General features: G+C 29.8%; 2 protein-coding genes and 2 long non-coding RNA genes across 4 annotated transcripts; 2 read left to right on the forward strand and 2 right to left on the reverse strand.

The window, feature by feature from the left end:
• Positions 1-1340: 1340 nt before the first annotated feature.
• LOC136973023 (A disintegrin and metalloproteinase with thrombospondin motifs 6-like) lies at positions 1341-4280 on the reverse strand. Its single transcript, XM_067267709.1, has 14 exons — positions 4260-4280; positions 3986-4131; positions 3841-3904; positions 3621-3723; positions 3399-3529; positions 3209-3338; positions 3055-3135; positions 2827-2990; positions 2605-2734; positions 2367-2493; positions 2077-2281; positions 1752-1922; positions 1548-1686; positions 1341-1468 (listed from the first exon to the last, which is right to left on the reverse strand). Exons 1-14 carry the CDS (start codon positions 4278-4280, stop codon positions 1341-1343), a joined length of 1740 nt encoding a protein of 579 aa, XP_067123810.1.
• Positions 4281-4446: 166 nt separating this feature from the next.
• On the forward strand, positions 4447-7036 carry LOC136973034 (uncharacterized). Its single transcript, XR_010880431.1, has 3 exons — positions 4447-4594; positions 4714-4846; positions 6653-7036. It is a non-coding gene; the product is annotated as an uncharacterized lncRNA (long non-coding RNA).
• Positions 7037-7683: 647 nt separating this feature from the next.
• Positions 7684-10430, forward strand: LOC136973035 (uncharacterized). Its single transcript, XR_010880432.1, has 3 exons — positions 7684-7932; positions 10063-10188; positions 10352-10430. It is a non-coding gene; the product is annotated as an uncharacterized lncRNA (long non-coding RNA).
• A 3200-nt stretch (positions 10431-13630) lies between these two features.
• LOC136973028 (patched domain-containing protein 3-like) lies at positions 13631-18275 on the reverse strand. The gene is made up of 3 exons (XM_067267714.1): positions 17236-18275; positions 16378-16695; positions 13631-15053 (listed from the first exon to the last, which is right to left on the reverse strand). The coding sequence occupies exons 1-3, from the start codon at positions 18218-18220 to the stop codon at positions 13864-13866; spliced, it is 2493 nt and encodes an 830-aa protein (XP_067123815.1). The 5' UTR covers positions 18221-18275; the 3' UTR covers positions 13631-13863.
• Positions 18276-22424: the final 4149 nt, after the last annotated feature.

Consider the following 22424-nt stretch of genomic DNA (forward strand, 5'->3'; position numbering starts at 1 on the left):
ACATCTTTGGTCTTCTGCGATAATATTCTTTTGGACAGCAGTTACATTTTCAGGAGTCACTACTGTTCGTGATCGCCCTTCACGTGGTTCATCGTTGAAGGAAGTACGACCCTTTTGAAATTCTTTTGTACCACCTGAACACAGTAGTAAAGGATAAGGCATCATCTCCAGCCAATTTCAATCGTTCATAACAGTCTTTGTCATTCAGTCCATGCAATCATTTACTGTGATCTTTGTGTTGACAAAGATCATAGTAAATGATTGCATGAAGTGCTTCTCTTGAAAGTTCCATTGTTACTATTAGAAACAGAGCCTGTCTCACTTAGATTAAGAGAGATTAGTGAAATTTGTTTAAGCACAATGTGTCAGATGAAGTTTATTATTTAAAAAATAAATAAACATTTTATATCATCATGGATGGTTTTCTTGTATTGCAAAACTTTCAGAGTAACCCTCGTAAATTTGCAGTGAAACAAAACACTATTCTCTGTAGGCTTTCAGTTTTCATATTTCTTGGTAGCTAGTAGCTACCTGTTCTATAAGAACTTCCTTTTTGCTAAATCAAAAATTATGTTATAACGATATAATATATATATAAGTCTTAAAAATAAAGTTTTCATTTGTAGCATATAATATCATATGTGTAATTGTAAAATAATAGATTTTTCAAATTGCACACCTACAGATTCCCACTTATGTCCATCTTCCTTCCTTAATTAATCACGAGATCGAGTTACATGAATTGACGTCATTTTGCTGCACGCTGATGCTATACACAAAAACTTAAATCCAGCTTAAGCCTATCAAATCAGTTAGTAGTAACTCCTGTGTATAATAAAGCCGAATGGTTCTATCTTATCAAACTTGTTAATTGGCAAAAGAGGTTCTAATATAGCCTATATGCTGATAACCTTATGAAAAATCCAATCTCTGTATTATATATTATTTTTTATTCACAAATTTTAGTATCTTTATTTGTTTATTACATGCACTGTGGAAATTTAAATTATTTATTCCTCATATAAAATTACTAGAAAGTATCGCCCTCTGGTGTTTGAAAAAATTAAATTCACAATACAAAGTTTGTATATACTGTATATAGTATTGATATTAAAAAAAAAATATATATATATATATATATTCTATTTATTGTTTAAATTTATAAAAATTAATTTTTTTTAAATTATAAATCTAGAAAATGTAATAATAATATTTTTAATTTGAAAATTAAATGTTAATTTTCTTTATCAAAGTTATAAATAATTACTAATTTTAAAGAAAGTGAACATTCTAATTTATTTGATTTGCATTTTTAATACAACATGAAAAAATCGACTTTCTTATAAATTATTGGATGCGTTTTTTTGAGAACAGGACTTACAACACATTTTACTAAAGTAATGTCGATTGCAAAATTGTAATTTTACTACCAGTTGACAATATCCTACTTTATTGGCATCTGTACATTCTGAAATATTAACAATTGATAAGATAAATAAATAAAAACATTTTAAAGAAATAAAATATAATACCATATCTATCAATACCTTCTTTCTTACAAGGGATGTAACATGCTCTTAAAATGGACGGTTTTGTATTTTCTAAACATAGATCGCTGGGTTCTCCCTTTAATGAACGGCATTCCACCATTCGCATTTGGAAACCATGTCCGCAAGTCACATTGCACTAGACAAATAACAAGGTTATACGATATTGTTATTTTAAAATAAATAACTATGTATTTTTCTTACCTTTCCCCAAGAACTTTTGAACCATCGGTTGGATATACATAAAGATTTCGGGCATTCTGAAATTATGGAAGGTTTCTCTCCTGGGCATTCACTTGGATTAAGTTCTCTTGTCATGTTACTATTCATACATAATACTGTGCGATTTCGCTTACTCATTCCACAAGGTCGACACTGTATGAAAGTGACAATAAAATCATAATCAGGCAAAACTAAAAAAAATATTAGACAAATTATATTTTATTTTTTGAAATTTGAATATGTTGTTAATTTAATATTGTAGACTAAATACATATATGATTCTTTATACAATATTTAAATCTCTTACCTTAGACCACCTGCCAGTGTACCATACATTTGGGCATGGAGATTCATTGCAAGTAGTAAGGTTTTCAGGCCTACTTTCTAAACATAGAGTTTCATTTACAGTTTGTTCTTTCAAAGCTTCTATTTCTCGTGTGCATAAAACGTTTCGTATTTTATAACCACCACCACAACTTTTTGAACATTCACTCCAAGGTTCAATTTTCCATCTTCAGTTTCACATCAATTAAAAATAAGTTATGAGTTATTTAAATATTCAAAATTAAATAAAATATAAATAAACTCGTAACATACTTTGGTGGACATGGATCTCTATTGCAGTATCTACTTCTATCAGACGGTTTATATCCATGACATAATTTTTCTGGAGCTTGTAATTTACTATTTTCTTGAACACACGCAATTTTAGCAATTGATATACCTATTAATCGAAATAAGTGTATAAGTTAAATTTTTTATCAGCTATTAAGAAAAATAAACTTAATAATTGAATTGATTTGTTTTCGTAATAAGATAATGTAAAAAATGGAACCTTTTGCACAAGTTTTAGAACATTCGGACCATGGTAAATGTATCCATCTATAAATGATTTTCCCTCGAGGAGGATCTACTGGAGTATTAAATATATATCTAATTCCTTTATTTGGTTCTTGGAGAAGCAACTGGAATTCAGAAAGAATATATTACATTATCAAAAGAAAAATTATATTTACAGTATATTTAATGCTCGTTTATTATATAATAAAATTCTTACAGTAACAATAACATCTTCTGAAGTCGGCCCTAAAGCATGAATATATTCCAAATGATATTTTGGTCTCATGTAATGGAATTTTGTCCCTGCTACATTAAATATTTTTGGCCAATGTATTACGCTTTTGCCATTGATGAGAATTTTACCCTCTGAGCTTTTAAGTGCTGTAAATAGATATAAATGTATATTTGTCCAACTGTAATTTATTAAAAAGATTAAAAATTATACCTAAAAAATTGGCTGAAGGATGCTTTTCTGATACAAAAATCCAAACAGAATTTTTTGGTATTTTTACAACTTCTTCATATTCTAGTATCATTTAAAAGTATTATTTACAATTACAATTTTGAAATCTTCAAGTTGTTTGAACTGTGATGCTTACCACCAATTTTTTCATCTAACAAGTCTGTAAATTCTCCTCGATTTGTTTTACACGTACTACCATCGCCTTCGCAAACTCTGCATTTGTCTTCGGATGCATTCGAACCCAAAATACGATCACAACCTACATGCTATTAATAAAATGCATTTTATATATATTATTTAGTGAATTATAAATAAAAATAAATTACCTTGCATTGTCCTTCGATACACACATTCATGCTATGTGAACATTTCGTTCCATCTATGACCTTCGTTGCTCTTTCGACATAAAAATCATAACCTGTGGCTTGGCAATAAAGAGAGCACGATTTTGCCTGAGCTGAAATAAATAATATAAATAAGAAAATATTCTTATTTATTTTATATATGCACTTAATAAAGTCATAAAGACTCAATAGAATTGTAAATACCTCCCGGATAAGGTGTCCATTCATAAAATTTCCCTCTGAAAGGAATATTGTTGAATTTAGAACATTGAACATGGCGAAAATCATGTGAATCGATTGGGCAATCCTAAAAAAAGAAAGAAAGAAATATCTAAAAATATTAATATATTTACTAATAATTATATTATAATTAGCAGTATAGCTTTATTTTAAATAATTACCAATAAAGAAGAAAGAACAATACCAATATATTGCACGAACGATATCTCATTCTTTCTCCAGTACAAAATTTTCCACCATACATTGGACTACACAGACAACAAATAATCGATATTTTATATAATAACAATATTTGATGGAATAAAAGGGGTTATAAATTACAAAGTTACCTTGGGTTATCACAGTATCTTCTTGAAGATTCGATTCCTCCTCCACAAGTTCTAGAGCAAGTACTCCATTCCGTCCACGGCGACCAATTGCCATCAACACTTTCCAGTTTTGTATTATTGGGCATGCATTCTCCATCGTAACAAAACTGAAAATGTATAATATATATTATTATATTATAACTTTATTTGATATACAATAATTTTTATTTTTTTGCTATTAGAACTATTTAGAATCCTATTTCTGTTAACTTTTAATTTATAATATCCAACTTACTCCATCAATTGAATCACCCATAATACATTCGGTTCCATCAAGCACAGGTATTTTATTCGTAATGCATTCTCCGTTTAGTTTTGTGCACCACAAATAACGGCATATTGTCTATAAAATAAATTGATAAAACTTACTATTAAAACCTTTATTTTGTAATTTATTTAAAAATATCTCTTACTTTAGGATAATTATAACAAGGTGTCGAATCTGGTCCATATTGGGATTTACACTGTTCTTCTGCACTGTATTGGAATCCAGGCAATGCTTCGTTATAATTATATTCGTGGATAGGCGGTCTGTTCAGCAAACAATCAGCTTGACCTGAACTTCACGACGTAAGAAAAACTAAATAATTGTCAACAAAATTGATAAAACTTAAGAAAGATAATATACTTTTATTCTGAAATTGTATAATTCTTACTTTAAAAATTCTGTCATGTATTGTCTGCTACAGTTAGACCATGTGATGGGATGACCCAATTGAGAAAGTTTAGAAGTCATAATGTTGCCTTTCCCAATATTTTCAAAACTACAATCGTTACCATATCCATCGTGTTGCATTCCAAAACTGCTGGAAGACCGAATGGGTGAGTTATTCATTAAAAATGAATTTAAATATAATTTATTCGATTACTTATGGCCTATTTCATGAGCGACAATTAGTCCACTAGCTAGTCCAATATCTTGAGTAATACTACAACTACGACTTGGTTCACACATTCCTAAAATTTGAGCTAAACCTGTAAATATATTTTTAACAGTATACTAATTAATAATGATTATTTGAATTTTTAAAATAAATACTTATTTACCTAATGTATCGCATGGTTCGTCTCGATCGAAACAAATGTCAAATCTAATTGAAAAAAATTAAGTAAAATAAAATTGTAAATGTTACTTATGATATTTGTAGAGTGGAATTTAAATTCGTTTTACCTTGTTATAAGAACTGCAGTATCGTGCTTCGTTGTATTGGTCTTTACCTTTCTTTGCCATTTACAAAATAAACTGAGAGTCTTTTCTGCGTGATGACTTACGTTCAAAAAAGACTACATAAAAATATATGAATAAATTAAAAATATACGAAAATAGCATATAGAAGTATACTAAATGTATTGTACTATACTTTCGAATGTTTTTATTCCTTAGATAAATTAATTATGTAATGGTAAAAACGATAAAGTAAATAATTTTTCCTTTTAATTTTGATTACCTGTTGTTCCGAAAGCAATATCAGTTTGGTAACAACAATATTAACTGCATTTCCTAGAGATGAATCACGATACAGTTTAGAAACCTGACCTCCAGAGAGACAAAACAATTAGATGAAAATTTCTTAAGTAATCTTTTACTTTATATATTTACTTATAATTTATCAAATAAATAATATTTTATTTACTTACAATATTCATAATGCATAAAACGTACGATTCAACGTCTTTTCCATGATAATCCACCATTTTCTCATCAACAACAACAAGAGTTTCGACAAATCTCTCTATGCTAGTGGATCGCCGTATTCTTTTCAGGTTTTTTCTTCTTTTTGCTAAAATTGAATCTAAAAATATCATAATTAGGAATCGTATCTTTATAATTAAGAACAGCAATAAAAAGAATTTACACGTACGTTTAATTCCACACTTTGTGAAGTTATATTGACGTTTAAATGAACTTTTCCTATAAATAATATGCGGGTAACCTTCTTCCTGAATATTGTTCGTATGATTCCACCATGGTTCAATCAGATATTCTTGATTATTAATCATAAATATCCCTTGCTAAAATGTATAATTTTAAAATAAGTTTTAAAATATAGAAAGTATTTGTATATATTACTTTTAAAAAACAAGAAAGAAAAATTCGACTGAAGTTCCTAGCATCATCAAGCTGCACCGCCACTTATATATGCTTTAACATTTCATGCGATACGAGAGAAAATGAGAAGGGGTTAATGACTATTCACAGCATCACAATTATAAAATAAAAATGAGAGTCAAATATAGAATCATGTCCTTGGCCATCTGGAAGAAGATTACATGTCAAATTGAGGTCATTAATCTTGGACGTGATTACAATGCAGCTTAGTATTATCTCTCTCTTATTAAAGTTTTCAGTTATATAGTAAATTATTTTTGTTATTATTCGGAAGATACTTACCAGTCCATCACAAATGCTGAGAGCTACGAAAGATTCTTCATCATCATTTACTTCTCCGTGATAATGACAGTCTTTCGAATCTGCATCTTCTATTATTCGCCTTCCATTATTATTCCATACTTCTTTTACATAATTGCCAGTAATCAATTTACGATTTTTAGTTAAATTTAAAAAATAAGTTTTGTCTTCTAGCTTTAGTTTATAATAAATATATATAGCATCTGATAATTTTTCAGACTGTCTCAGATCATAACCGAGAAAATCTCGATTTTCATCGATTGCAATGGGAATAACTACACGATGACTTCTTAACGAAGATAAAAGATCGTCTGAAAGATAAGTATGTAGTCTTATTGACATTGAATTATACAAAGTGAATGCAAAATATTAATAGAATGAAACGAATTTTACTATATAATACTTTATTTAGGTTAAGAGATAATTTACATCATATGTCATAGGACAATGATCCAACTCCCACGCCTCATTAACCAGACAGCGCGACTACTACTTCGCCTGCAATGGATATCACGTGTATTCTTAAAATTGGAGTTGACTGACCAGTTCTTACGTGAAAAGATGTATTTTATTATTAAATGAACGTGTTAAGTTTGTATCTATTTTGAATGCAGCTTGAGTTACCATTGACAAGTAAATTAACATAAGTAAATACGATATAAAATGAATTGATTATTGCAGTTAAAATCATTTCATAATTTTACATTTGCATAGGAAAAGTAAAACAGAATTTTCATTTCAAATAGAACTTTGTCAATGTATGTAAATAATAACTTTTATAACGTCAAATTTTTTTTAACTTTTTAAAAATAATTGATGTTGACTTCTGTATAATCTATAGCCTATTACTATTTTTATTAAGAATTCGAATTAAGTTTTTCTTCCCTTAATTTAAGTATAAAATTACTTTTACTAAAATACGAGAAAGTTCTTTTGTTATTACTCTAATGTCAATGTTACTTACATTATATAATAAATACTTTCTTTGCTTCTAAACAATCATTTAAACGTAAAAAATAAATAAAATAAAATGCCAAGGTTAGCAATGTTTTTAGTACTTTTTTTAGACGATTGTAAAACTAATTAAGTCTTAACAAGACTACAAAAAAGGCAATTTATATCAATGATAGAAATTTTTGAAATATAAAGTAATTACAGTAATGATAATAATATATTTTATATAAAACTCTTATTGATATTTATATTTAAAAAAAAATTAATTGAACTTACCCATTTTCTGATCTAGGTTAATTTCTATATCGAGCGCTATAGCAGCGGTTACGATAAGCGATCCGAAGAAGCAAGTTTTATTAAGCTGAATCATGATTAAAAATTTTTCAACCAGCTTATCCAGAAGTGTATAATTATATCTGCAAAACATAAAACATTAAATCGTATCGAAGGAAACTTCGCCTCGAATTCAATCAAGTGGTAAAACATCTGGATACTTCTCCGGACAGACGTAAAAAAAAGGAAGACGACCTGCTAGAAAAATAAGGTGATAATCACAGATTGAATGACTTTTCTCGTATTTAGCTTACTCTTTTAACAACGAACACGCTTAATTGTTATAAAATACAAAGACAATTAAGGAGGAAAAATCATTATCCTTTGTACCGAGAATATTGGTTTATTAGTGAGGAATTATATACTAATATTTCATGAATTGTATCATTTTAGAAAATGTCTTATCTAAATCAATTATTACCTTATGTTGTATAAAACAAACTGAATTATAACACTGTATCACTTTAGCTTTTATTTTTTCTTCTCCCTACTGTGATAATATACCCAGACAGCAATAAAATTAAGAAAAATATGTTCCGAGTCTGAGAAGTACTTGAGTCAACGACCCAGATGAGTAGTAAGCTTTCAGTCTTATCTCCTATTTTATAAATAGAGTAAAAATAACAAAATCATTGCCATATAATTTACTACGCACATAAATTTTGAAATAAGTAAGTCAAATAACGATAACCATTTTTTGAATGATTTTTAATGGAAATTACTTACCGTCTGTGAATTATAAATGCAATCATCTGAGGTTTTTAGACAGGAGAGAGAGAGAGAGAGAGATGAAAATCTATCATAGCAGTATAGAGTTGATATAGTCAGACTTAGCCAATAGCAAAAAGGGGGATAGACTTTCTTGAACTTGACTAATATTCAAGTTCAAAAAGTTGCATGATGTAATTTTGTATTTTTATAACCGCTATATAATTATTTCATATTTCAGTCACATCTCTTCTCAATGAATTTTAAGTTTGAATAACGCGGGATAATATTCAGACTTGTCTAACATCAGTAGACTCTTTTATTTTTATCACGTTCCTGATATATAACACGATTCTTTATGTAAGACTTATTACTGTGTAGAGGTAATAATGTTAAGCACCGATAGCTTAGATAAATTTTTCTAGCATTTATCAGAATGAAGTAAAAAGGATCGTTATTAATTTTTATTTAAAGAGGAAAAAAATATAATAAAAATTACTTTTTAATTATAAACTCTTACAATTCCTATCCTGTAATTTCAAGTATAACCTTCATTCTCTAAATATCGATCTTTAATTTTTACACATTTTATAGATCATGTTTTTAAAAAGATGGTGTTCACAAATTTAATAAAATTTTTATAGTTGTAGGTTTAGAAGCCGAGTTTTGATGTTAGGAACATAACATCTATCACATATTTATAGGAATATGTATAGATTCTCGTGGTTTCTTTCATGAATAGACTAGAGGATTCACTCAGTATGAACTTCTTAAATACTGTAAACATTTATATATGAAAAATTACGCTATGTATAATTCTTTATTGTTATTCAGCATTTGTAAAATGAGTCGACGTGGCTTAAAATGAAACGACTAGAATTAAGTGCAAAGTAATATTGGTTCGCTGAAATACGTCTCCATCCTTGAGTGTCGTTATTAACGTAAAAGTTTATTTGCAATAAAGTTTACGTATAAGAAAATATATACATCGACCTCACCATAACGAAATAACGTGGGAAACAGATCCAGATTTTTTTTTTTAAATCTGAAATAAAACTGTGAACATAGAGTTAAAACTTCTCTTGGACAGATATGGTGGAGTTTTCCTTTCGATCTTAGTATATCGCCCATACTTTTTGCTAGAAAAATAGCTTGTCTCTTTAACTTCAGCGAACTCTCTTTTTTACATACTAACATTTCCAATCATGCTAATTTATAATCGGCAAAATAATTTAAATATGCTATCTGACTAAAGGGCTAGAGTATGAAGCTTTCTATTTAAATTTTCCATAAATAATCACCATAGTCCAAATCGGTTTTAAATCCGGATCTAAAACGTTGTAGAGTAATCCACTATCCATTAAATTAAAATAGACAATACTTCATAATACGGATCATTGTTTTCAATGGTAAATTTTCTTATTGAAGATTTGTTGTAATTATCTCTTAATAGAATTCTAAAACACTAAATATACTATTTTCAGTATTTCTCTACAACCTGTTGAGAATATTTTACGTCAATAATAATAAATTATTCTAGATTATTAATTAATTATTCCAGATAAATTGTGACATTAATTTGCACAAATGAATCCATGACAGTTGAAACTCGATGAACGTATCTCTGTTGCAGAGTCGCCATTTTTGTTTACGAGGCATCCTGGAGACAGAAGATAAAAAGATATTTACATGTAGATAGTATATGAAACTCGAACATTTACTCTATCGATTGATGTACTGTACATCGCATACTTCTCGGGTAATAATTAACATAATTACAGTAATTTAAAATGGTAGCATTCTTTTTGGAAGATCTTATATGATTATTATACGCTGTAGTCTTATGTCGGGAGACTGACTGGCTGTGATGGATTACGGCGTGTTCTTAATTTACATTCTTTACCTTTTATTCAGATAAGCAGAGTTTATGGCTTACAAACAGAAAACCTTTTCACCAGATGATTCTCTATAAGATTCTGATGGGAGGAAGATGAAAACACCCTAACAAAACTGTTTTCAAAATAAATGAGCAATTATTGAAATTAATTTAAAGGATGGTTTACCTGCGTTAATTAAAATAAATTGTAATTTGAACTGCTTTATAAGTTGGATGAAAATCTTAGAGCGTATCCAGGTGCTGGTGTATAGTATAGATGATGCTTTGGTTGATTTCAATATATGCGTGTTGAGAAGCTGGATAAAGTATTTTTATATTGTAAATAGATCGGAGTATATTGATATCTGTTCACAAGTTTTAAATAGAATAACTCTGATACAGTTCTTGAACATGGATTCTTTAAATATAAGTATTATATTAAGAGATATGAATTTGATTTTCAAAGAAAGTATTGTAATAAATTTTATTTTATGTTGTTGTGCGATAATGTGGAGAATATGGCTCAGAATAATTTGAGGAAAATGAGAAGGTTGTAATATAGACAAGAACGCCATAAAGCATCGAACAACTCAGGCATTGTCTAAGAGTAGCAGGTTCAGAAAGGCAGTAAAAATTGAAAATATATGTTATAAATATGGCGTATTCTGTTTTTAATACATACTAACTTCAATTTCAAGGAAAGGTTATACTTATCGGACATCGGATAACAAATAAATATGTATTTATATTTCTTCTCTTTTAAAAAATTTAAAAGCAGAGCTACATGTAGAAAATGGACCTATGTTCTTGTTTATAACTAGTGTGAGGATTTATTTGCATTTAAAACCTTAAAACACTCATAAAAATATGCTCCTAAAATAGATAAATATGGAAAACAATATGCATACTTTTTATTTCGATTCTTTTAAATAAAATCGTTTACATAATTTAATTAACGACGTTTTAAACAACATTGTTTAGGCTGCAGTGATTATGTAAACATTCAACATTCTAAAACAATGTGCTCTACTGAAACCAGCGAGAAACCAAAAGTTGCTCCATATGTTCAGGAGTAATGTTATGTCCTTTTCCATCCAGAATGAATTTGCGCTGACTCGCGAGAGATAAAATCTCTCCACGTCGCAACATGTTGCAGGTGCATACTTGAAGTTGGCGCCATTACATTATTTGAGTCACTCTCTACTACAAGAGGAGCAATTCGTTTCCTGATACAACGTTATATCTCAAGTACAATATCAAATCCTGGATTCCGCTTCCCAACGCGTTAACTCAGATCTGGGAATAGTGGCACTCTTGGTATCACGTCTTGATATTACTGAATCCTCAAAGGTGCTACTACAGATGGTTCCTCAGTCTTCGAAATTAAATTGCTTGCCTTGAACATCGTATATCTTCCGAAACTCGGTGGAAACCAAGAACCAAACATGTGATGTGCATCAGCTTAGGATAAAACGTATAAAAGTTGTGGGTGGCCTTCCCCATATACGGAGCTGAATCAGTTAGTAGTAGTAACTTTGTATCATTTCCACCTTCCGGCCGCACGATTTATAAGGAATCATTCACAAACTTGGTCATCGTTTCATTGATTAGTTAATCCGACGGCTTACAGGACAGAAGGTAAAGAGTGGCTGCCTCATTGAAATCCAATTTTCCTACGATCAAACTGACAATAACTCGGCTATTAGAATCTTCGTCCACTGCTATCCAAATGGGCAAGTTGCCATATTAAATCGAATTTTATCTATACCTGATGAGTATGCAATTGGCTGATATGTTGAAAAAAAAGTGTAAATGCTAATAACGTGTAAAATCTACATCAATTAAGTTCGATCCCGCTTTAGATATGACAAGTAACCGCTATCCATCTCTCCATCCTCCCAATCTTTAACCACTAAAATTTAATACCTTCAATCTCCCTAATACACAAACCTCCTTGAAAAATTTCAGGAATTTATGTCAAAACACACAGGAGTTATTAAGCTTCAAAGTGATTGAACAAAATCGTGCCATCCACATACACTAATACAGAAATAAAAGTTTTTTAAGTAGTTTGCATTGAAAGATGATTGGCTGATTGGCGATTTTCAACCCATGGAATTTATTTTATGTCTAGCTGATTGGTTTGGTTGAAATTTAAAAAGAAGTCGTGCGAGGAATTCTTTTGATATAGAGATTTTGATGCTGGGAAGTTATTTAAATTCAGATTTTCGGTTTTGTTAAAGAATTATTGTGCTTATAGTTAGAAATGACTATCCGTTATTCTAAAAGATTTGATGATAAATGTTCTTTTTTACGGCGAATCTTTGGTTGAAGATACTTTTCATGTCGTTGATTCCTGTGAAAAGTGTGCTTCTATAGGAAAGAAGCTTAGCTTAGAAAATAGTTATTGTCAACTATCAATTACCAAATACATCGATAATTGAGTAGCGTTTTCACTTCGTTTATGACATTTCTATCATCGTTTCTCGTTTCGTGTTTCTGGTTTCGGTTCTTATCTTCATTGGCAATGTGCATGTCATGTGATCGAAAAGCGCTATACCCTACGCCTCGGCGTGTAGCGCTAGTTTTTGTTGTGTCTTTACTATTTATAATAATCTAATGTATCCATTCAAATAGTAGAATTTACTTTGTACATCGAAGTAAATGCTACTTAAGTCAGCTTACTTAAAAATTTTATTTGTTAGTATATGATATATAGGAAAATAATTGTTTAAGGATTAGAAAAATCAATCATCGTCTGGGAAAGTTTTAAGAATGCAGTTTTAGATTGAGTACGTATCATTATTATTATTATTATTATGATTAAGCTTTTAATTTTAATTCCGTATGAGTATAATGCAAATTTACAAACTATCAGAAAAACTGAGAAGCTGAATGCAGGCCTATTGGTTATATTTCCGGAACATATGCTTAGATCGCAAGACAAAAATATATATTGTAATTAAGTATTAAAACATTAAGTTGTAGTTTTGTACTTTGTTTTAGTTTTGGTGAATCCGAGAAATGGTGTTGACCAATGATTCTCCATTTGCACTTGTTTTCTTTTGATTGTGCAATAAAGTTGTATTGTATTGCATAACAAGTTAAATTTATTGCAGAATACCTCTAGAACACCTTGACGACTGGACCTTTCTTTTGAATTTATATTTCACTATAAGCTAAAATTACTATTGTTTTTTTCTATTTAGTTTAAGAAAGTTTACATAAGAATTTTCTAATAATATTTATGGTCTTGAACAAAGTAATAGAAACTAATATAGTTTTAATGCAATATTCCATGGATATAAAACATAGAAATTGAATACATCACTTATTTAACGAAATCATGTAGTATTTTCTATATTAAATTGTAATTTTATAGATTACAATTTTTTGTAGTAACCTAATTATAGTAAAAAGATTTTAAATACGTGTTTATTTATAATAAAACCACTTAAAAATCAATTGCTTAAGAACTATCATACATAAATATAATAACAGAATTTCGAAATATCATTATAGTAGTCGATAAAAACACTTATTTCTTTATCTTCCATCTCAAGTTTTTCTTGATTTATAAAAACATCCAAAAAATGAAAGAAAAACAGGAATAACAAACAAAGCATGGCTTCCTGTTAATATTGCTATCAAAAATAAAATTTTAAATCCGGATGTAGTTACATAGTAAGAGTGAAACAAAAATAAAACCACACCTAAGACAGTAGTGATTGTACCCTGAAATATAGGCAATCCAACATCATTCAGGGATTTTTTCACCCTGTCTTGTACACTCAAATTTTTTGCCACGGTGAATGAGTATGATATATGAGTTGGATAATTGATGGAAAAACCAACTGATGTTACTAAAGTTACTAAACTTACAATGTCCAGTTTCACGTTCCACATTCCCATGTAAGAGATTGTTTCTAAGATTGTACACAAGACAACTAGTGCTACACAGAAGATTGAAACGATGTCAGGAATGAAAAGAAAAAATATGACAAAAATCAAAGCAGAAGTAATAATTGCAATATTAAAAGTAATTTTCTTAATTAGAAAACCTTGTTCGAATATATGAAAATGTAGACCATAAATAGTGATAGGGAGTTCGGAGTTACTAACAATATCATAAGCGTCTCTCACTAAATTCGTTTCTAATTCTGATGTTGTTACATTTTTTATAATCAAAAGAAAACGACTCGATGTAATTTCCGTATAGTTTTCATTAAAATTAATATCTTGAGTAAATTGTTTTGCTTGAGGAAATCGTAAGAAAACGTCTTTTAAACCATTAATGAAATCTTGTTTTTCCGAAGTGTTATAACCATTCAATAAAATTTTACCAATTTTTTTATTCGAAAAGAAACTGTAATATTTTAACCAGGATATTCTAAGTCTCGAATCAGCAATGTTCGGAAGATTTTCGAATTTTCTTAACGTTTCGTCAATAGATTTTTGAACATTTTTTTCGTGATAATTAATTGGCTTGTCTATAACAATATGCACGGGATAGAGGAAATCGAAATAATTATATATAGAATAAAGAAATCCCACTGTTTGTGAATCTTTTCTAAACGCGTCGGAACCACTATTTCCGAACTTGAGGAACCGAAAGCCCCAAATACCAATTGAAAAATTCAGAAAAAATAATAAAACAACAAATATTTTAGTTCGATTATAAAGAAGAATATTTCCGATAGATTCTTCCAATCTTCTTCTTTTCCGAATAACTTCCGTCTTTCTGTTCTCTGTAATGTATCAAATTGAATTTTAATAAAATGTTTACTAAACTGTTGATAAAACACATAGTAACAACGCAAAATAGTAAACACAGTTACAATAATTTAAAAACTAAAATAAACAGTAAGAAATAAACAATAAAGTAACAAAATTCAAAGGATATTTGTCTTAGTTCATTTGGTAGAAGTGCATCTAGGTAGCTCCTATGGAGGCACTTACGGAATCTCGACAACACGGTGCTTTGAAAGATAATCTAGGTGCTGCTGTCTTTAGTTTACAAGATTTCTAACGTCATTTCAGTTCTAGATTAATTTCCTACCATTTTATAACTTTGTTAAGAGTAATTTAATTATTCAGGTTCAAAAAGTTATATATTGTTGCGTGAATCAATTTTTTTTTTTTTTTTCGAAGTTTATAATCGATACTTTGTCGTTTATTTGGCATCTAATTTGCATAGAATGTATACAGTAGTACATTGAACGTCACCTGTTTGACTGTGGGAGTGAGTAGTCGAACAGCTGTTGCTGGACAAATTTCATACGACACACTGTGATTGGTTCATCGTCTAATTTTACCGGAACGAAAATTGGATGGACCTGGAAAGGTTGTCGAAATCGACGAGATTGTTGTGAGCAAAAGGAAAAAACTAGGAGAACGGCTTGACCTGTTTGTTCAGCATACGAATAAATTTTATCCAGGAGAGGGACGTGTTTTAGTTTGGAAAGAGCCAGATATTGTATCTTCAGCCTTGGAAGTAATGACCAATAAATCCGAAAACCGCAAGATGAAGAATGTAGCCATGTGTGTTAAGAATGCGGAAAAAGTTTTTATCATGGAAAACGATGAAGTTACGAAAGAAACATCCGAATCATGTTTTTATCGAATAAATCGGAGAAAAGAAATTAGAAATATGTCAACGGTGAGTGAAAGATTTGTTTTTTCTTTAAATGCCGGTGTAGTAAGTAGCTGCGCTGGTCGCCATAGGGACTACCTAAGTGCAATTTTATCGGTAATTTAAATTACGACCGGATTGCTGAGCGGTTAGTGTTGCAACTTGGGAGACTGGGAATGGAATCCGGACGGGTCGAAAAATCCCAGGAATTTTTCGGGAGAATGGTCCGTCCGCCCCATTCCTTACACTTTGCAGCCTCATTGTGGGCCTGGGCGAACCCATAATGGGCTTGTTATAAAATGACACACTTACTGCTCAGGAGCGAAAAAAATTTTAAAAATTACATTCAATTAAGTCTTTTTAAACTTTTAATTACTAGTTATATGAAACAGAAAATATAGAAGCATGTCCAACTTTTCTTTTATATTAAATATACTAACCATTAACATAGCGAAAAAATAAGCAATGAAGACGAAGTTTTTCTCTGTAACCACTCAAAGCCATGCAACTTCCAAAGAATGTAATCTGGTAAATGTAAGCGAAAGATGTTATAACAGCGGCATGGATACAAAACATACGAATGATGGGAAAGTGTGAAAATATTCCAATGCAGAAAGAAATAACGCTGGTAAGAGATGTAATGGTTATGGATACGGCAGCTTCTGAATAAGCTTTGCCCATTCTCTTTTCTACAGAATCTTCCGGATTTGTTCTTCTCCAAGCTGAGATTAGAAGAAATACATCGTCGATTTCCATTCCTAAAACCAGAGTTAGTTAATTAAAAAATTATGCTTTAATGACTATAAAAAAGACTATCATTTATTTATAAACACTAAATATTTTGGAAAGTTCAGCATTCATAAATAATCTTCAGTGGACATGTCCTGTTTAAGAAAATTTTCATGAAATTTACACACAAATCGACCTACTACTACGCTGCTGATTAACATAACTTAAGAAAGTGGGAAATTAATATCTAATCCTTGTCTCTTGCATTATATATACATATATATAAAAATAATAAAATTGAAGGTGTTGGCATTTATTCCTCATACTAATACTGACGGGACTTTAAATCTCGCTCTAAAGTTTATATGAAAATTTCATATTTACTGTAACAGAAAGAGAGCTTAATTCATTGATTCCACATATATTTAACTTCTATAAATTAAGGAATTATACAATACAAAATATAAGCTATCGTTTAACGTTATATTTATTTACGTAATCTTTACTGTAAGCAGATTTTTAGACAATAAATAACACACAACTTTATGAAAAAGTAAAATAATACTCACCAAGAATACAGTATGCTAAAAGTAAGACAAAATCTGCATAGGGAGCACCACAATGAAATGTCAAGCCGAATCCACTTATAATCGCTAAACTCGCAGAAACACAAGCTGAAATTCCAAGCCATGGTTTGCTTTCGACCCAATCATCAGTCATACAAGTCAGCGAGGCGAAAAATGATACTATTAAAAATACAATCGGAAGATATGGACACAAATTACTAGTAAATTCTTCGATAGTACTCGAAAGTTCTTTAGAATTTGTATAAGATATATTTATATATTTAAATTTTGTTGAACTTAAAATGATATTTAAGGATTTTTTCCATTCGAAGATAATTTGTTTCTTGTTATCGTCATTTTCATCTAAAGGATAAAATAGCCTAGCTGCTCTAGCATCTTTGACATAGTTTTCGTTATCTACAGTTACAAGTCCTAAAAATGCAGCGGTTATGATGGTTTGAAAATTTAAGGGATTTAGATAAAATGGATAATTCAATTTATATTTTCCCTTACGAATTTGGTGAAGGTTTGGAATCAAATTGACGAAATCATTTTCGAAACATTTTCCGAAATTCTGAGCGCAAAGATGAGAGTAGTTCCTTTTATATCCACCAAAATCAATGCTAAAATTTCTTATTAAGTTATTCAAAACAGAAATTTCCTCCAACACTTTCTCATCTATTATACTTTTCATGTGTTTTTCGGTAACGATAATTAAATTTTCCATTTTTGTAATTCTAAAAGCATCGACATAATCAGAAGTATTTTCAGGAAAAGTACTTTCTACGAATTTTTTGTATTGTAATGCCTTGCCGTTTGTTGCTGTAAACAGATAATCCGTATTCCTATTCGCTCTCACTCTCAACACTCCAGTTGCCAATAAAGCACTGATGATGATAGGTGCCAGAAGAAATACGAGTGGGTAACTAGCGATTAATTCTCCTAGACTCGTAAAGTAGCGAGAGAAATATTTTTGCACTATTCTCATGTTTTTCTTTCAGTGTTCTAAAAATATAAAAATTAATAAATTAATATTTAATAAGAAGTAATATTAAAAGATTTTTAAACTAATTAAAGATAATACAACAGCTAAAAAGTTCTAACTCTTTAACTGTTGTATTATCTTTAGAAATGTTGTACTGTTGTATTATCTAAAATTAATTAGAATTAAATAGTTAAAATTAATTTTTTTAATCAAAAACGCTAGGCTTGAGATATATTAACACCGAAAACACTGTCTTTTTAACGTTATCCGTGTTTAATGACGGAAAAAAAAAAATGTTTTCGCAAAATGGAGGGTCTAAAGGGCCAGGCAGAGTTCCTGCTACAACCGGCAAGGCGATGATTTTCCTTGTTTTTCTCAGGACAGTTGGTGTTGAGTCCTTCCATCTTGCGTGGCAAGTTCGAAATTATTCTTTGAGGCAAAAACCCATAAGCCAGGATTTCCTTTGCGCCCCTCGTACCCATCCCATATACTTCTTAGAGCGAGAGTTAGCAAACTTTCTTAGATTCTTAATGCAGCGATCAGAGCTGGTATGGCTTTTGCTTCTATTGCAGAGGATACTAATCAACAGAATACTTAGATCTTTAGCACGAAATGGGTTCCGATTTTACAAAATAGTTTCCTTATATCCTTCTGTGCCCTACTTTAAGACGATAATGCTATCCAATATACTATTAATAAACAAATTTCTATGTAACGGGTGTGAGGCCTTTTTACTTGTAACGGAGCACAATTATTTTCGCTTTAATAAAAAAATTTATTTCCAAAAACAAGGAGTGCCAATGAGCTCGCCTCTTTCAGCAGTCCTGGCTGAGCTAATTATTAGAAACATTGAGTTTACAGTATTTACTGCACCCCTCGTAACAAATTATCCACTATTTTATATGTTAACGATATTTTGTTAGCATGAGATAAGATTGCTGATGAGCTGGCACATTTTATCCAAGATATATGCTTCTATAAACTTCACGATTCCAAAATACAGTTTCTAGATCTTGAAATAAATAGGTTGCTTTATTATGGTGTACATCACAAATTAGATCTATATCCTCTTGTCACGCCTGCCACGTCGTTCCAACTCTCTAAGTATGTAAATAACTCTATCGCAGCGCTTATTCGTAGAGCATACAAATGCTCTACGAATTGAATTGAATTCAATTGAAAATGAGTCTGAAAGAAACTGTTCAAATTAAAATTATTAAATAATTTATTTATAAATTAAAAAATCAAATTTAAGTTTAGTCATAAGAAATGTATTAATCCTTACCCGCAAAACAGTCCTTTGAAAATTTCCTAAGTTACAATTCAAGATGAAAGTTATAGACGACAAATTAAAATGAAACGAGGTTTCTGATATAGTTCTTAAGTAGGTTAGCTTATCTAAAAACTTCTTACACAAGTTAAATGTTTATACTTTGAGACATTCATCTTGTACATTGGAACATCTTTATGTTTATTAGATACGAAAGTGTTTTAAAAAGTTTCCGATATTTAAATAACAATTTACATAACATTTAAAAATGCATAATTATCTAAATACAAGAAAATAAGTAAATGAAAAATACATTAGTACGAATGACCAAACTAAATGAAGAAAATAGACCTATTTTATATTTATTTTTTCGATTTATTTTAATTAAGTATTTTTATTGATAAAAGTAATATTTAGACACGTGCTGACTATTAGTTTATAATATTAAAATTGCTTTGCTGCTACTTTCAATTCACACGTTCAGAAATGAAATTCGCCATTTTCGATTTCACTTATCTTTACACTAACAAATTTATAAATAGCTTTGATAACGAATTTTATTGGGATAAGCCAATCAACGTATTCGGTAAACGAATTAGAAAAACAATCAAGTGGCGAAAATGGTGTAAGATTTACAATTAAAAAATATCGAGCAACGAGTCGCTTAATCTTTCCGGCAACATTTAGTGGCGCCATCTGTTATGATATTTTATTGTAAAACTTTTTATATTTTTAATTATTTTAAAATATCAAAAACTTAACTTTTAGGGTAGGGATAGGTTTTATAAAAAATGCTAATAACGAGTAAAATCATCGTTTAAGTCCGACCCTACTGGAGATATGACACAAGACCCTCTTTATCTACCCACTCCTCGACCTTTAATCACCATAATTTAATTCCATTAACCCACGTAATACGGAAACCTCCTTGCAAAATTTCAGACATTTTTGACAAAATGCACAGGATTTATTAAGCTTGAAAAGGGTAAAAAAAAAAAAACATGTCTCCCCACAAATACTAACACCCCATACAGAAAAAAATTAAAAATCGCAATTTTTTGCATTTTTTGACGTTTGAAGGTTTCGAGTCTAAGTTTTAACTGTTAACAAGCATAGCGTAGGGCCTACTTTTATTTTTTTTTATTTTATTTATTTTTTTTTTTTTTGTTAATAAAGTCAACAGCTTGTAATCATGCTGGTTGTATAAAATCATAAATTAATGTATAGGTCATAAAGTTTATTAACCGCTATTATGTACAATTATAACATTTTAGTTACGAGATAAATAACAAGGTTATTAGATAAGTAAATAGGTCGGGTATAATAAGTTGTTGAAATTAACTTCCATATCGTTACATTTGTGTTATATAAATCTACGTTAGGCTTTATTACATTTTGTAATCATCATATCGTCTAGACTTATTAAACCATGAATAAATTTACATAATACATTGTTAATATTGTTATCAATATTAAAAATAGAAGAAATTAAATTAAATTTTAGTCTAAAACGTTATAAATTATATAATAAAATCAGTTTTTATGGTATTTAACTGTCATAAATATTTGATAAGAAGTTACTATAAATTAGAACCTTAAAGATCCTATAATCACGGCATTTACGCGGTTATGACAGTGTTTTCATTCTCTTTTTTCCTCTTAAAACATTCAAAACGTCAGTCTGTCTGTCTGTCTTTTCTTAATCTCGAGAACGGAGTTAGATAGATGAAAAACAAAAACAGATATGAAAACAATAGAGGCAGGAGATCCCGATTAACTAGATATTAATATCTAATGCAAACCAAAAGTCACATTATTTTAATTCAAGACCTCTCCTAGAAGCAGTTAATAGATGATCGGCAAGACACCGTTGCTAGCAGAAAAGTAAGATGTACAGGGGAAGGACATTACTGATTTGAGATCAAGAACATATTTTACATTAAATTAATTTAAAATACGATTAAAAATTGCATCCCGGCATTGTGACAATGACATAATAAATAATTGCTTGTTACTGGCACCAGACAAAAATATCTTGTTCACTTTAATGTATAGCAGAACACAACTGATTAACCTTTGCGTGTTAGTTAAAGAATTTCATATATATATAATATAATTTGCTGTATGTTAGATTTCAATGTAAAACGTCTTTGTAATCCAAAAAAAAATTATAGTAGACGGTCTCACGGCAATTCTCGGTTAGAAAATTATGATTTTATTCTCAAATTGAACTACAAATGCGTTTCGGGTTGGTACAATATATTCCAACCCCTCTTCAGTGCTGTTTTGAAAAATAATAAAAAACAAAAACAAAAACAAAAACATTAGAACACAACAAATATACCATCAGAATTATTACAACAATCACTTTTCAAGTATATAAATTAAAAAAGGAGGAGAGAACACCTCTTCCTTATCCCCGACCTACATCTAAAAAATGTAGATTGTAAAGACGGTATTAATAAATATTGGAAAATATAAATTATTTGAAAATAATATCTTTAAAAACAATCAATTAAACTTACATTACACAAGAACCAATTTTTCTAAAACACCACAAGTATATCTTTGAGCATATACAATATGCTCAAAGAGCTGTATAAGAGTTTAATATAACAAGATTACATTAATGCTAAAAAATAAAAATTGACAATCGTTTGTAGAGATGAATAAAGATGTATTAAAACTTACATTACTTTCGTACTGTTAAAATACATCTACAAATAAAGGTATACAGTAATTATGATCTACATTTCCCAAAAAAACAAGCAAACACCATCCTGTGTTGCCTTTGACTGATAGAGGAGTTTATTGCTATCCGCTTGTGCTCCGGAAGAACAGGAGGATGATCGCGCAGCGACCGAAGAGTCGGCCTTATAGAAGACTGCCAGTCCGGGAAGACAGAAGAGAGGTCACGGACGCGATCAAAGCCGGCCT

This window comes from Centruroides vittatus, unplaced genomic scaffold (assembly GCF_030686945.1).
Source record: "Centruroides vittatus isolate TY-2023 unplaced genomic scaffold, ASM3068694v2 contig_3077, whole genome shotgun sequence".
NCBI lineage: Eukaryota > Metazoa > Arthropoda > Arachnida > Scorpiones > Buthidae > Centruroides > Centruroides vittatus.